Consider the following 16,556-nt stretch of genomic DNA (forward strand, 5'->3'; position numbering starts at 1 on the left):
ATCTGAGCTCAGCTATGCGGCCGCCACAGAGCGTGCATTAGAAGTCGGTGAAGCCATGAATAAATTATTAGCTCCACAAGCTTATTTACGTAGCCTATGTTGAGAGTTGCATGATTGCATCTGTGTGTGTGTGTGTGTTCATATCTGTGTATGTGTGTTTGGTTGGACTATGTAGCAAGTATGCCTGTATGTGGTATTTTGTGGTGATTTTTTTCTTTGTAGCATTATAGTTTTTTCTAAAGTTTCATTATTGCTATGTACCATAGTGTAGTATAGTATAGTTATTTATCATTTTGTTTTTTATTGCCACAATTCTTAACAGTAATAATAAATTAAATAGTGCCATCTCTCTCTCTCATTTGGTTATAAATGAAGGTTTCTGCTTCAGTCCTTTAATTGAACTTCCTAATGGCCAGAACTACTTTTTTTGTCGGACATCATAGAGGAAATGAAGTGGGAAATGTAAATGAAAATAAATAAAAAATTCTGCATCAGCAGTAATCTCAGAAGGAAGGGAATGTTTTTGGTCCCACTGGTTCAAACCGCAAACGGCTCTATTGCTGCAGTGGTGCAACAGGGATGTGACGACCATGATGGAAGACGTCTTCAAATGGGGTGCAGATGTCAGCATTTCTAAGCTTCTAAAAGACTCCTCTTTTTTCCCCTCCCCAGGATAAAACAGATCCACACAGATTTCAGCTGTGTGGCACTTCCCTATCTTGATCGCATATTCATTGTACCATAGCGCCGAGTCCCTGATGCCATGACATTATTGCAGATATGCTCAGTCAAGTCAGGAGCGGAGCCGCATTCAGATTCCCAGATCATGCAGTCGATAAGCCTCGATTGCCTAGGCAGAGGAGGGAATGGCTGTAATCCACTGGGATTTCCAGTTCCGGAAGTGCTGGCTACGGATTTTCTTTTTTTTAACGCCTTTCCCTGGCGTTAGATATTATATGACATGAGGAGTTTGAGAGGTGGAGAAGAGAGCGTGAGAGGTGGAGGAGAGGGGAAGCATGAGAGGTGGAGGAGAGAGCGGCTGGTGGAAGCATGAGAGGTGGAGGAGAGGGGAAGCATGAGAGGTGGAGGAGAGGGGAAGCATGAGAGGTGAAGGAGAGCGGCTGGTGGAAGCATGAGAGGTGGAGGAGAGGGGAAGCATGAGAGGTGGAGGAGAGGGGAAGCATGAGAGGTGAAGGAGAGCGGCTGGTGGAAGCATGAGAGGGGAAGCATGAGAGGTGGAGGAGAGGGGAAGCATGAGAGGTGGAGGAGAGCGGCTGGTGGAAGCATGATAGGTTGAGGAGGGTAAGCATGAGAGGTGGAGGAGAGGGGCTGTTGGAAGCATGAGAGGTGGAGGAGAGTAGAAGCATGAGAGGTGGATGAGAGGGGAAGCATGAGAGGTGGAGGAGAGAGCGGCTGGTGGAAGCATGAGAGGTGGAGGAGAGAGCGGCTGGTGGAAGCATGTGGCGTCTGCTTTACTCACTGGCCCTGCCCTCTGCAAATGCCACATTGATAAACTAGCGTGGTATTCTGGTGCAAATCGCGGAAGACATCCTCCCACCTGGGCCTGTTATGAGATGCCGCCGGCGCTTCCCCCATGCGTGACCTGTTTATTTTCCCCCCGCAGTCTTCAGCCGGCCGCACCTCCGTCTCGACTGCCCACAGGTGCCCCTGCACCCGCCGTCCAATCAGGAAGTGGGCAGTCAGCCAGCCTGAGTTATTTTCGAGCTGCTCTCTCCCTCTCTCTCTCTTTCTCTCTCTCCCTCTCCCTCTGCATTTCTTTCTCTCTCTCTCTCTCTCTCTCTCTCTCTCTCTCTCTCTCTCTCTCTCTCTCTCTCTCTCTCTCTCTCTCTCTCTCTCGCTCTTGCAGTGTGGCCTCAGTCCGTGTGTCCACAGGCAGGTCTCTTTTGAAATCCAATGCCAAGGAGAGCAGAATAAAGAGCCATGAAAAAGCCGCACCAGCTGCTGGCCACGTCGCTTTGTGTTTACAAGTCCCCCCGACGTGGACAAAAGGCCTCGATGGAGATGTACTGGAACAAGAAACGATTTCGGTGATGGGATTGCTCACCATGGCAACCTCCCCCCTCAATTCCTAAGTCCCCCCTCTCTTCCTCTCCCTGCTACGTGTTGAACACAGAGTTTTTTGGCTCACCTGTGCAACAGGCCATTCTGCCTACTTATTACCATCCAACAGGCTTCGCGTGCAGCCGACAGGCAGTGATCGCGTATCTGATTACCCCTTAATTGGGAGTGGAGTTCATCATGAGAGGTTTACCAGCAAGCACGGGCTGGCAGCGAGGCCGTTAGAACAGGATGCCACTTTTCTTTAAAATGATTCTCAGCCGCAAGGAGGCAGTTCAGCTAAAAAGGGCCTGCCAATTTACGGCACTTCAGATGGCTACGAACGCCCAATCGTATTTTTCTCCACTTTATGTGTTTGTTTATTTGAGGAATTGCTTCTTGCTATTCACACCTGCATCTGTGATCCCCGCTCCCATATGCTGTTAATTTTTTATGGGTTTTTAATCAATTGTGTTAAATTAATTGATTTTACTGAATCTCTCTCTCTCTCTCTCTCTCTCTCTCTCTCCCTCCCTTTCTCAGCACTTGTCGGAGCTGCTGGCCGTGGTCCGCCTGCCCTTCATCCACCCCAGCTACCTGCTGAATGTGGTGGACAACGAGGAGCTCATCAAGTCCTCGGAGGCCTGCCGCGACCTGGTCAACGAGGCCAAGCGCTACCACATGTTGCCGCACGCCCGCCAGGAGATGCAGACGCCGCGCACCAGGCCCCGGCTGTCCGCAGGTGAGCCGGCCGCCCACCTGTCCGTGCCCACAGTGGTGGAGTGGAGCACAAACACATTTGTATATTCATGTTTGCCAGTTATACTGTTCTGTTTGCATTTTACATTCAATTAGCAAGGCAATTTTATGCATAGCATCTGGCACTGGTGGGAATGTGCAAGCTGCAATCCATGACTCTTAATATTTGTTGATTATCAACACCAAGTGAAACAGATGAGGCCTTAATAGTTTTTCATTCATTTGTGCTTTTTAACATGCTAAGATTTTATATGCTAGTGATTACAAATTATATATATTTTCTCCAGTTGTGCTTGGAAGACTCATCTGTGCAAAATCAAGACTAATTTGGTTTTCTTATTATGAAGGCCTTCTTTTTTGAAAAATAGATTGATATGACAAAAGCTTTTGTGGCATTTAATATTTTTGTCATTCCCAGACTTGAAGTTTAATCTCATTCAAATGCTTCATTGTTGATGGCTTGTTCTGGAGGACTGTTTTCGCAACATTGAGTGTTAAATGAACCCGTCAGTGCCACAGCACAGTCTCCCATTTGTTTAAGGTTTATTCCAACAGTTAAGCATCTGTCACATTGTCAGGCTCTGGAACATCTTCAGGATATTACTGTAGGACATGATTGAAAGAAAGCTCAATGGGAAATCAGCCAAGTTGATTTTGGGCTGTTATACTTGAAAAACATGATTTTTCAAAATGAGAATGAAACAGATTTAACAAAAGCTACTTAAAGATGTGCCTACACATACGCTTAGTGCTATTCCAAATATGGAAGTCTCAGGGGGGAAAGGCAAAAAAAGCAGCTTTAGATTAAAGGCTGCAGGCGTGCGATGCTGGAGACACTTGAGCCTGTCAGCTGGCCCTGACGTGTGCAGTGGGAGCCCCCTTCATCTTTTATTCCTGCCCCTCCATGTTAATAAAGTCAAAGAGTGACCCCGAAGGACGGCCAGGGCCAGATCATACGCCGCCCTGGCAAACAAACTGTCAACAGTGGGCATCGGAGCACCTGCGAGCCACCAGGCTAGCCACATGCCTCACCCCCTCCCCTCCCCTCACCCGCTGTGTCCCATACTTTCATCCAGCTCATAAATATGAGGGTAAATTTCACCTGTGTTTACACACTAGAGAGAGAGAGAGAGAGAGAGAGAATGTCAGCACACATGAACTCCGTGGAAAGGTCCTGTCAGAGCTGAGATACATCTGTGGCTCAAGAAGGAAGCCAATCCATTTTCTAGAACATTCCCCTCTTTTCGGCTGCCTGTTTTGCTCTCATTTTTAAAAACGCCTCATGCATAAATCTGTGCCGTTTGTGTTTGGTAAATTCAAACACGCATTAGTGTTTATAAGGGCGCAGCATTTACATGGCAGCCGGAGTTAAAAATAAACCCTCCCTCCATTCAAAATGAATGATGATCTAAATCTGCTGGCCTCGTGAAGAGCCAAGAGCTGAGGTGTGTGTACCTCCCCCTTCTGAGGCCATGTATCAAGGGGCGCCTGTAAAAATCCCACACAATCAAGCCAGAGCCGTTAAAAGCAATCTCTTGCTTCAGCTTCCTCCACAGACGTTTACTGCTATGCTCAGCTGTTTATTGGAGCGCTGCCGCCGCGCTGTAATGATGCTCTCAGCACGGTGGGCCACGGAGGCGAGAAAGGAGAGAAGGAGGGAAAATCTTAACCCCCTCGGTCGTGAGAGCTCGTGTCCGTGCAAGGGCTTTTTTTTTGCCGTGAGTGCCGCGGCTTTCGCCCCTTTAATATATTGTAATCCCGGCATCCAATCACGCAAGGTGACCAGGCAGAGCAGACCCCCTGCCGACCTGTCCCTAATGCCTGTCCACTCAGGTTTGTCAGTGGCGGAAGGCTACGCAGCGGTAGCAGCGGCCTCTCTGCCGTCCACAGCGGGAGCCCTGGACCCACAGGAAGGACACAGGCCCCTAAGCCCCTCTAAGTCATCCTCTATTAGCATGCTGCGAAGAGCTAGCAGGACGGATTACACAGCAGAGGAGAGAGAGAGAGAAAGAGGGAGGGAGGGAGGGAGGGAGGGGAGAGGGAGGGAGGGAGTAAAAGAGAGATAGGGAGAGAGACTGGTGGTCAGGTGGAGAGGCAATGGAGGGCACGTAGGGGACAGATGATGGACGACCTGTCCGCTCTGATGTTTGTGAATGGAAGCGTGTCCCCGGGCCTGCTGGGAGATGGGGGTTTTGGGGCCAGAGCAGAGCAGCTCCGGCAGTGCCTGTCCAGGGGAGTCCGGCTGTTGTTCAAGCCCCAGTTTCTGTGTGTCCTACTGCCCCTGTGGCAGTCTGCCTCACTGGCTTACAGAGGAGGTTTAATCAGCTGGGCATTGTGGAGCCAGTAGCCAGTCTCTGTCCTGGCCACGCTACAAGAACCGGACATTCACACAGTGAACTTCATCCAAAAGTGATTATTTTAATTATTTTCCTCTCCCTCCTTTCTCTAAAGCTCATTTATTTTGTTGGCAGTGTGTGCGCCATATCTTACTACACAGCTGGTTTGTGAGGTGAAGTCTTCTGGCCGGAGGAGAAAGAGAGGCATTGACTTTATGGTCGAAAGCCACGCCAAAACAGACCCAATACATTCGACATAATTTGCATCGATTTCCTATTATTAAACTGAAGGCAGATTGCAGTAGCTTTTCCTGTTCCAAACAAGCAGGGGAAAGTTTGACATTTCATTTAGAGTCGCAGCCGAGTGCTGCTCCCCCTCTAGTCCTACCCCAGCTGACTGTGCGAGTAGATTGTATGTCATGAATTTTAATCCACATGGTTTTGGGATAAAATCTTGCGCGGGGAGCCTCTTTCCTGGCACCAAATGTCAGAGCCCCCTGAGCGCACAGACAGAGGCGCCGAATCTCTTTTCATTTCACTCTCGATGAAAATCGGGCTGCTTTATCGCTCCGTACATCAACACAGTTTTTATATATCTTAGCTCAGGCAGCGGGGCTTTGTGGCGCTGCAGACATCTCGGGACGCGGACAAAGACGTGCTGAACAGTATATTTTGCTCCTCTTTCCTCCAGTGGGGAGGTTATGCAGCGGTGACACTGCATTATGGGTTTGTCCCTGAGAAGGCGAGCGGCGCGAGGCTGTTTGCGTCTGGAGGAGGAAGGTGCTTTGTCAGGTGCACGCTCTGACAGTGACAGCCCTCAGACTGCCATTTGTTTCATTATGTTTCATTATTTAATTACATCCAAATCCCTACGGCCACTATGCAATTTGTTTTTTTGTTTTTTTTCGTTCTATTTTTGTGTTTGTAAAAAAAGGAATCAAAGCCAGGTGCTACTGTGATTGTAACAGGAATAACATAACAGATGAGTAACTGGAGTTATTGTACATTGCACATAATGTTGTAATGATGTACAATTTATTATGACAATGTTCATTCCATTCAATTCGTATGACTAAAAATGTGAAAAAAGCTAACCTGCGTGAATCTTTCTTTCCCTCTCCAGGTGTTGCAGAGGTGATTGTGCTGGTAGGGGGTCGGCAGGTCATTGGCATGAACCATCGGTCCCTGACAGCCGTCACTTGCTTCAACCCGCAAAACAACAAGTGGTACCCCCTGGCCAGTCTGCCTTTCTACGACCGCGAGTTCTTCTCCGTCATTTCAGCAGGGGATAATATCTACCTGTCAGGTAATCAAGCCTTCCATGTGTCGCTCACAGCATGGACACACATCCCACAGGTGACACTCCTCTATTTTTAGTAACCTAGGTTCACTCAGGAGGAGGAGGTAGGGATTTGTGTCTGTGTGTGTCTCTCTCTCTATATGTGTGTGTGTGTGTGTGTGTGTGTGTGTGTGTGTGTGTGCACAAATGTGGATTTGGGATATTGTATTTTATTGAATAGATATTATTAAATACATTGATAGCTATGTCATTGTGCATTTGAATGGTGTAACTCTTAAAATGGGTGAAGTCTATATTAGTTTCAAATTATAATAAGAATATGAAATAAAGAAATTCAGTTACAGTCATTTCTCATTAAAGTTATGTATTTCCTTTGAGGTATAATCACTGTCCTCAAATGCATGGCACAGCAGTTCTAACTGTGGTGTCGATACAGTATTTCCCATAGGTGTTCCTTTGAAGAGTTTCAGAACTACTTATTGATGTATGAGTTTTTTTTATAAAATGTAAAAATATATCACTGTAATGTGCTTTTCAGTGGAAGTAAATGCACTTGGCCATTTCTTAAATGGAGAGCATGGGGAAAATAGCAGTGAAATGTGGCTGGTGAAAGAGATCTGCTGGAGGTGGCTGGTGTCACCAATCATCATTTTAAATAATGCAGCAGTAATACAAAAAGCAACTCAGCCATTTTGTTCACCATTCGAGATGTACTATACTTAAACTCAGCCAACGCTCACCTGCACATCCAGCTCACATTAGCATCTAAATACCACCCTGTTATACGCCCAAATTGAGCATTCCTTTCAAATATGCTCCCCCACCTGCGCAACAGGAATAGCTCACCAAAGCCCAGCGTAGCTGTGATTTTCCAACCAAACAGATTTTCCGCCACATCTCTTTGTCAAAAGCGTAGTTCTAATTTGCGCTGAAAAGCGGATTGAAAAATGGCGAGGGTGTAAATGGAGACTTCAGCGCCCATCAGCGTCCGCCTTTTTGCACCTTCGTCCAGGTGGAATGGAGTCGGGCGTCCCTCTGTCAGACGTGTGGTGCTACATGTCCCTGCTCGATAATTGGAACCTAGTGTCCAGGATGACGGTCCCGCGGTGTCGGCACAACAGCGTGGTCTACGACGGCAAGCTCTACACCATCGGTGGCCTGGGCGGCACGGGGAACCTGGATAACGTTGAGAGGTAACTAAAGATAGAGAGAGCGAAAGAAAGAGGATGCTTTGTTGTTGTCTGTGTGGAACATCTGGTGGTGGGAATCCGTTGTGTATTTTGGAAGTAGAGCGAGAGGGGAGGAGGGAGATTGGCCCCTGTAGTGCCGTCAGGAAATCTCGTAATTAAATCTCTGCCATACAGATCACGGCAGGCCAGTTTTTTAGAGGTAGATGAGAGAGGAGGCTTTGCATCCAAGCAGAGCTTTTGAAATGCATAGGGTTTTGTCAACTGGCACGAATACATCCGACCAGTCAGTGCAGTTTCAGGCTTAATAGGACCTGGCAATTAATGTGTATCTCTTTAAGTTGCCTTAAAGGTGTTGAAATGGTCTGTTTTGTTTACTGCAATTTACCAACTACTGTGCCACTGAATTCTAGGAGTTTGGAGATTCTTTGGGTAGCTTTAAGACATTTTATAATCATCATTTGGCTGTCCTGTTTGCATCCCGAGCCTATTCTTCTTCCTTACATTTCCATTTTATTTGCGGCTGGCATTTTCTATTATTCTGATGGCAGGCCGGGGAGATGCAGAGACAGCGTCTGGGTAGGCTGACAGGGTTGCCAGGTGTAGCAGCAGAGGCCTGGCGCTCCGCAGCCCAATATTAGAGCTCGTGGATTTGCATGAGTCAACGAGTGATTGACAGCGTGCCGTGAGCATCATTGTTTACAGAGCTGTGGTCCGTCTTCCAGTCAAGGCTGCCAGGCGAAGGCCTTTGCCGCTGCCTCTACTCCCTCCACTGCCATCCCCCGCGCCTCCTCTCCCCACCCACACCCCCACCCACCCCACCGAGCCAGGTCCTAATTTGTGGAGGCCCATCCATCTTTCCTTCAGTTTCATGCTCCTAACCATGAAATCTCCCCGTGCTCAGAATTACGTCCTCAATCAGGCTGTTTTTTCAAGGCCTCTATCTGCCGCCGCTCAGAGAGAACTGTAACTCTAATCAAAGCCGCGCCGCCCCGTGTCCCGCCGCCTGTACCCTCCCTCCCTCATCCAGCAACACCGACAACGCCAGATCCATCATCCTGGAGGTGCTCCAGTGCTCGCAGAGCGCATTATTACAGGCGTTAACTGCTCCGTGTGCGTTTAGCTAAAGTACAGATAGCTAGCAGGGTGAATCGGGTGTCCTGCAGAAATCTCACACACAAGCATATACATCCTAGCGTGGTCCACAGAGAAGTGTGCTAGAAAGTTGGCCGTGGTTTATGCTAAATCAGTCGTGAATCACCACCCCGCTAACGCTAATGCCGTGCTAATCATCACAGGAGCTGACTGCATTCCAAGCCTGTTCCAAGGACGCCCAACCTTTGTGCCATTTTGAAATGCCACACCCCTTGAGGCTTATGTTGTAGCATAAGCACATGCTCCGGATAATTTCTCAGGATGCCGCCCACTGCAGTGTTCACTTCGCCAAAGTAGTCCCCTTAATTGGTCTTTTTTATGATGGAGTTCTGGCCAGAATGCCCCAGTGTGTCCCAATCTCAGCACCAGCCCCAAGCACTGCTTGCTCTTCTAGTAAAGCAGAGGAAGAGAAGAGGGCAGAATCCAGGCTCTCTCTCTCTCTCTCTCTCCCTCTCCCTCTCTCTCTCTGTCTATCTATCTCACAATCTCTCTTATTCTTCTGTGGCAGTTCTTCTCTCTCATCTCTCTGTCCCTTTTTAAAATTCCTGCTCTGTGTGCCTTTGTGGCCATCGCTCGGATTGGTCCCTTCCACAGCAGTACTGCTGGAGCTGCAGGTACTGTTACACATCTTTAATGGCAAAATGTTGACAGAAGCAAAAAAAATGAATAAAAAAAAATGCTTTTTATGTTTCTGCTTATGGTCACCCAGGCAAAGCACACTGGTCCCAGTAATGATAGTGGCTGTTAAGTGTCAGGGGAGAAGCCATCCGGCTGTGTGTGCAACAACGGTCATTATAACTGGAATGGCTGTCAGAGCAACTCATTACACGCCGGTCTGCCGCAGCAATGGCCGCCGGCCGTCTCTCGTGGAGGCTCTCCGGTGTCTGTCTCTTGTCCTGAGGAGGAGGATAGGAGAAGAAACTAGCCTTTCTGCTCAGGCCCCTGGCAAATGAATCATTAAGAAAGGGGGCCCCTGTGAAGAGCAGGTAGCGCGCAGGGGCTGCCTGGACCCTGCTGACCGCTAAAGCAAGTTCCCAGCGCGGCCCGCTGTGCAGGCCGGCCCCTGCTGGGCCCTGGCCAAAGCGCCGTGGGATTAAAGAAGCTGATAATTCAGCAACCTCCTGCGCCTTCATCTTCCTGCACCCCCCCCTTCTCCTCTTCTCTCTCTCTCTCTCTCTCTCTCTCTCTCTCTCTCTCTCTCTCTCTCTCTCTCTAGTTTAACTGTGCCTCTGCTTGGCTGGCAGCTGTCCCTTCCCCACACAACATTTTCATATTTTTATCGGAGCCAAGTCACCAAGTCAGTTGTTTAGTTGTTGAATCAAAGACGTTAAATGGCATCCCCAAACAGCAATATTTTGGCAGAGACTCATAGATTCAGAAGCTTGTGATTGCTCCACTATCCCTCCCCATCTCTCACTCACCCTCTCTATCTTTCACTCTCACTCTCTTTCTTTCTCTCATTTTCTCTCTCTCTCCTTCTCTCTCTCTTTCTCTCTCAATTCAATTCAATTCAATTCAATTGAGCTTTATTGGCATAACAAAAAAATACAATTTGTATATATTGCCAAAGCATTTCTTATTGTACATATAAGTAGTAGTATGTAAAAGAAAGAAAACAAAACAGTGTGTATCATACATTACTGCAAGGGCAATGTCTTTCTCTCTCTCTCTCTCTCTCTCTCTCTCTCTCTCTCTCTCTCTCTCTCTCTCTCTCTCTTTCTCTTCTTCTCTTTTTTTTCCCTCTGTCACACTCAGTCTCTCGTGTTCTCTTTCTCCACGCATCTCTCTATCTTTCACTCTCTCTCTCTTCCTCCCTGACACACTCATTCTCCCGTCTTCTCTTTCTCCACGCATCTCTCTCTCATTCTCTGCATCTCTGTGGGGCCCTGTACTTTTAACAGACTGCCGAGTCTGGGCGCTGGCCACAGCTGGTGTTTAATAGCAGGTCTCAACTCGGCCCCCTCGGCGGGGCTTCCGCCTCACGCGCATCAATGAAGCTCTGGATGAAAACGACGCAGTGATGAAAATGCCACTCTCCCGCCGATCTATTTACCACAACTGAACATGCTCAGACTGCTTCGACCGACGCCCGCGTGTTCCACCCAAACTCTTGAGTGGGGCTGTTGGAGAGGAGCTGCGTTTAAATGAGTTTGTGTGTGTCTGTGTGTGTGTCTGTGTGTGTGTCTGTGTGTGTGTCTGTGTGTGTGTGTGTGTGTGTGTGTGTGTGTGTGTGTGTGTGTGCTGTTTTCATGTGGTGGGTTGATCCCCATCCACACTCCAGGCCTAAGTGGGAGAAGTATGATACGAGCTCGCGAGGTGCATAACTACCTCTGGTGATGGCGCTAATGAAAAGGCTGCCTGGCTCTTAGCGAGTGATGAACGTCAAGGGGCCGCTCAAGGACCATGCCACAGCATAACTGATGCAGATTCAGCCTCACCCACCTTCATTCATATTACACACCCCATACCCATCCATCGATAATGAATTGAATGTTTGTTGTTTTTATCAACAGGAGCGAAGGTTTTTTTTTTTTTTTTTTTCTTAACGGCAAAATCAGTGCAATGAGGGTGGGCTAGCTCTCCAAGTGACAGACTGCTCTGCCATTGATGTAAGTTAGCCTCAATAAAATCAAGCCCATTAGCCATTCTAATTGGATGCAGATGAAGTGTAGATGGTTAATATTTAATTACACGTAATGCTCAAGAAAGTGCCTCTAATGGCTGACTTTAAGTTTCGCCCGTGGTGCTACAGAGATTAGTGAGTTGTATGAGCAGCGTGGCGATGAGTTATTGGTAATGATGAAGGGTGAGGCTTTTTTTAATTTTTTCGGGAGGAGGAGTTTTTCTGTGTTGCCGCTGCCTCGGCAGACTCGTTCCCCCGCCGAGATGAGCAGTATTGACGGAGAGCAACATTTGTTATGTATTTGGAGTGGACACATAATGGATTAGGATGGAAAGGTATCGATCACCAATCCCCAGGGGCAGGTGCCTGGCCTTTTTTTATTTTGTTAACGAGGGGAAGATTGCAGAGAAAGAATGGATGTTCTAACCTTGAAAGAGGGAGAGCGAGCGAGAGAGAGAGAGTGAGTGAGAGAGAGAGAGAGAGAGAGTGAGTGAGAGAGAGTGAGAGAGTGAGAGAGAGAGTGAGAGAGAGAGAGTGAGAGAGAGAAAGTGAGTGAGAGAGAGAGAGAGAGAGAGAGTGAGAGAGAGAAAAGAAAAAGCCCGCTCACGACGTCTGCTGTCCAGGTTGAGTGTATTTATAGAAAGAGGCCCTGCTTGCTGACTGTATATGTGTGCTGTGCCGCAGCGCAGACGTCAACCAGAGCCGGCGTGATGCCATAATCCTATCTCACACTGACGGATGGACAGGCCCTTAGCCTGGTAATGAGGCCAGAGCCACCGCGTGTCAGCAGCAGCTGCTGCATACTGCCCACTGCCTCCTCTCCTCACCACAGCACCAGCAGCAGTGGCACCTTCTACTGTCCCCCACTTTAAAGGCATATACAAATCCAATTAGCCCGGAGATGTGAGCAGGGGCTACCTAGGTGTGACAACTCAGTCCACCCACCCCTACTTTTTCTCTCTCTCTCTCTTCATCTTTCTCTCCTCTCTCTCTCTCTCTCCACAGCTTTTTCAAGGTGCCCTCTTTTCTTTTCTGTTGGACAAAAGCAAAGCAGTGCCCCCACTCCCCCTCAACCACCCCCCCCCCCCCTTCCTCCATATGTGTGGCCGTGGGATGGCTGGACAGAAGGAGTTTGTTTACCGGAGTTATTGTGTGGCAACCTTGGCCCAGTTTGTCTGCGTTGCGCTGACATGGGTGGTGTCTGTGCTGTGCTGCGCGGCGCTCCGTGCCGAGCCTGCGAGCGGATGGCACCGCCGCCACCCCCGTGAATGATGGGACAAGAGTCACACAGGCAGCGCCGGACTGTGATTAAATTAGGGGCGTCATTGCTTGTGTCCAAATATTGCCTGTGCTGGGGAATGGAAATGGGCTGGGGAGCTGTAAAAAACCCTCCAGCAGGAGTCCTCCACCAACTGTTGAATGGAGGACAGAAGCAGCATGTGCCATAGTCCATACTATAGTCTCTATACCTTTTGTTTGCAGGAGCAGAAGGCTCACCTGTGTATTGGCTGCTGTGTTCCCGTCCCTTGCGTGCTCCTTTGATATCGTGTCCCTGTCGGTTCACGGCAGCTTTGTTTGTTCGGCAGCAGAGCAAACAGCCAGTGTGTACCCTCTCCCGTGTGCATGGGGCTCATTGTGTTAGTGCTGCGGCTCGGGGAGATGGACTCAATTTACTGCTGTTGATGAAAGCAAATTTTGTTTGTTTGCCCATGATGTATCTGGAGCCCATAAAGATGTTTGTTGGAGCGTTTGGATAGAAAGGCTGCGCTTTGGATCGACGTCGAGCGCTATTAACATGCCCGCCTGTCCCACTTTTCTAATTAACGTTTGATGTAGATGAAACCTCTGTGGAAGACCTTTTCTGCTAATTTTATAATGTACAACCTCCTGGGGGTAACTCTTGCAGCTTGCTCGGCTAAATAGCTTTTAAGGTCAACCCGATATTATGATGTTCCTTGGCTCGGAGCGGAAGGTTAAGGAACGGTAGATTAACATATGCCATCCGTAGAGTCACGAGGGTGTGCGCGAGCTTAACCACCAAGCACATTTGTGAGATGATTGGCAAGCGTGCTCCCCGCGTACCCACCGCAGACATCCTCAACCCGATATCCTAGCGGGAACTCGGCCCCCCTTTCCAAGTGCGCCTCTGATCCAAGTCCTCAGGCATCCTCGGGCCAGCTGTCTTGGCGCTTTGTTCCGTGCCGAGTTCCCTAACTACTTGTTTGGCATTTCATGCAGACCCGTAAATGTGCCTGCGAATGTGTCCCTGCCTTTTTAATCAGTCCGTTTGCGAGCGGGCTGCAGCTGCAACTCTGTGGGGCTGTTTTGGGTGGCACGGTGTGTGTATATGTGTGTGTGTGTGTGCATGTGTGATGAGTGGCAGACAGGTGTCAGTCTAAGGGATTAGCGCAGGGTAGTCTCTAGCCGAAACACCATTCCTCTCCACACATACTGAGTGCTCCACATTCATGACTTTATTAGTATCTGGGTCAGGTGTTTCAACTTACTATGAGAAATTATGTAATTAATAACAGTCACACTTTCTACCTTCCTTTGGGCATTTTAATGCTCTTCTGTTCTTTAATGTCACTGGATTTTTTTTTTATGTATGTCGTTATCTGTTGCAATAGTCGGTTTTGCGACGCATCCAACATTTGTCCAGGAGGAGTCCAGTTGTCAGTAGTTAATATTTCCTGTGTTGGATCATGTTCTGACCTGCCTCTTGGGCGGCCAGTGTAGAGGACGGAAGCTCCGTGCTCAAATTGTATGTAAATAAGTCCTTAGAGCACGCGGCTCCCCTGGGGGAGAAAGGCAATAGCTGATGGAGCAGCTGGCATTTTTTTTGCAACGAGTGTCCACAGTCGAGTGCTGTAACGCTGGCAACGGAGCTCGGCCATGTTTGAAGGAGCACCAAGGGAAAGTGAATCACGGAGGTTGCATAGCCATCTGGTTTGGGTTCTAGTTTCAGTGGCATTTGTAATGGAATGAGGATCCATAGCAATCACTCATAAATTAGCCTTCATATTTTTGCTCGCTGTGTCAGTGCGAGTTTGGTAATGCTGTTACAGGTAATGCTTTAGATACAGTCCTGAACACCAGTGCCTGTTAAAGTGGAGGAAATGCAAAGGTGTTTATTTTTAGGCCCACCCTGTTGTATTTTTCATTTAATAGGTGTCCATTTCCTTTTTCAACCAATTGCCCCGTGGGCAGGAAAGTGCTAGCATAGGAGCAGGCTTTTCTGCACCCCTATTAAAGCCCATCATGGACTGATTCAGTGAGCCTCATTCAACCCCATTCCCTGCTCAATTTTCAGCCCACTAACAGGCAATCTCAGCTGCCATCTCAGTGCTCCCTGTAGGGCTTCCTCCAGGATTGAGTGTTGGATCTGGATTTGGAATCTGGGTTACGGAGTCCTCAATCAGAGCCTACTCTGCTATCACGTTGCACTATCACATCCGCACTGACCCATGGGTGCCTGTGCCCCTGCACCAGATAAGAGGCAGGCTGAGGGTCAAATTTAATGACCGGTAACTAGCAGGGCGAGACGTCACCCTCATCTAAGACCTCTTTCTTTCCATTCAGGTGACCGTTACAATGGTGGGAGTGTTGCTCTGAGCCCTGGGGGATGGTTAAACGGCAGGAAAACGTGATGATTTTTAAGTCGATTTTGTTTGAATGTTCTTTCGCCCTCCACAACAGCATTGCCTCTAGGTGTTGGGCAATCATTAATTTAGAAATGTTATGCACCTGTTTAAAAGCAGCTATGTGTTTCTCCATGTTTCTCACAGTCATTAGTATATCATTACCCAAGAACATTTCTTCCCCTTATGAAATACAGATGATGATGTCTTGTTTACCAAAAGTTGGTATGAATAATGATAAATAATATGGTGTTCAGGGTATTATAGGGATGTGTCTGCGACGGTGATCACCTGGTAATGAGTTCTTCACAGTGAGAAATAAACACATGGGTTTTGCCTCATAGACATCGTAGGGAGTCCTAATTGGCTCTCAAACAGGAACTTTGCAGCCTTTTGGGAGGAACTAATTCCTACAGTGCTAGCACATTCTGCACCACACATGTTGCAAGCATGGCATCATCCCTGCTAGAGCTAGCAAGGTCTGAACCTGCCTCGCACTCTCCCGGTATGCGCTGTGAATTGTGAAGTGAATTTGTGTCCGGTGTTATCTGGTGTTAAACGAGCTCTGACCCTCTGCAGGTACGACACCATCACAAATCAGTGGGAGACGGTGTCACCCCTCCCCAAGCCAGTGCACTCAGCGGCGGCCACCGTCTGTGGGGGCAAGATTTACGTGTTCGGGGGTGTGAACGAGGCCGGCCGCTCGGCGGGGGTACTGCAGTCCTACATGCCCCAGACCAACACCTGGAGCTTCATCGAGTCGCCCATGATCGGTAAGCTTGTTGTTTTCGTTTGTCATCCGTTCTCTCTCTCATCTAAAATTATGTCAAATACATCAAATGCAAATGTCTCAGAATGAAATAAAAGTGTGAGCACTCCACAGACTCTGTGTGTCAGTCTACAATGGTAAAAAAAATGCAAGATGAAATACACCTCTCTATCGGAACAATGATTAAACTATCATCTTTAGACAGAGATTCTTAATCGTACACACACCTCCATACTGGAGTTATGAGGGTTTCATGGCATCCCAATTATCGCTGCTGTTGGGAACGATCTCTCAAGTGTCATCGCCCCAGAGTTCTCATTTGCCGGCTGACAACAGGTGTATAAATTGCTTGCAAACGCGTCATTAACAGTATGAATGAGCAGGCTCCGATCAAGCCATCAAGCGCAATGAGAGCAGCACAGAGGTGGGGGTGGGGGAAGTGGTGGGGTTGTGGGGGTGGGTGTCAAGCGGCGGTGCGGCTGGCTGTTCCACCCCACAACCTGTGACTGAGCCGCAGCCCCAGAGGGAGGCTGGCAGCAGGCGTGGAGGAGAGGCGTTTCATTACAACTTGCCAAGGCAGCCATTGTCCCATTAGGAAAGAATAATAACCGCAGATCTCCAAACCTGACAAGCAGCCTGCTTAATGGCCTAATAATATTATTAGGCCTCCCCTTTTTTTGTCTCCTAACAGCCATGGAACAGGAAATGCACAAGAATTGTGGGGGTTT

At 48.4% G+C, this 16,556-nt stretch overlaps 1 protein-coding gene across 1 annotated transcript in view; it reads left to right on the forward strand.

Moving 5' to 3' along the window:
- LOC125284520 (kelch-like protein 29) overlaps nucleotides 1-16,556 on the forward strand; it is a 77,663-nt gene that overhangs the window by 55,326 nt on the left and 5,781 nt on the right. The window contains exons 9-12 of the mRNA XM_048228494.1: nucleotides 2,602-2,800; nucleotides 6,277-6,459; nucleotides 7,466-7,646; nucleotides 15,639-15,832. Of these exons, the coding sequence (XP_048084451.1) occupies nucleotides 2,602-2,800; nucleotides 6,277-6,459; nucleotides 7,466-7,646; nucleotides 15,639-15,832 (757 nt within the window). The remainder of the gene's footprint in view (nucleotides 1-2,601; nucleotides 2,801-6,276; nucleotides 6,460-7,465; nucleotides 7,647-15,638; nucleotides 15,833-16,556) is intronic.

The sequence above is a fragment of the Alosa alosa genome, chromosome 19 (assembly GCF_017589495.1).
Source record: "Alosa alosa isolate M-15738 ecotype Scorff River chromosome 19, AALO_Geno_1.1, whole genome shotgun sequence".
Lineage (NCBI taxonomy): Eukaryota > Metazoa > Chordata > Actinopteri > Clupeiformes > Clupeidae > Alosa > Alosa alosa.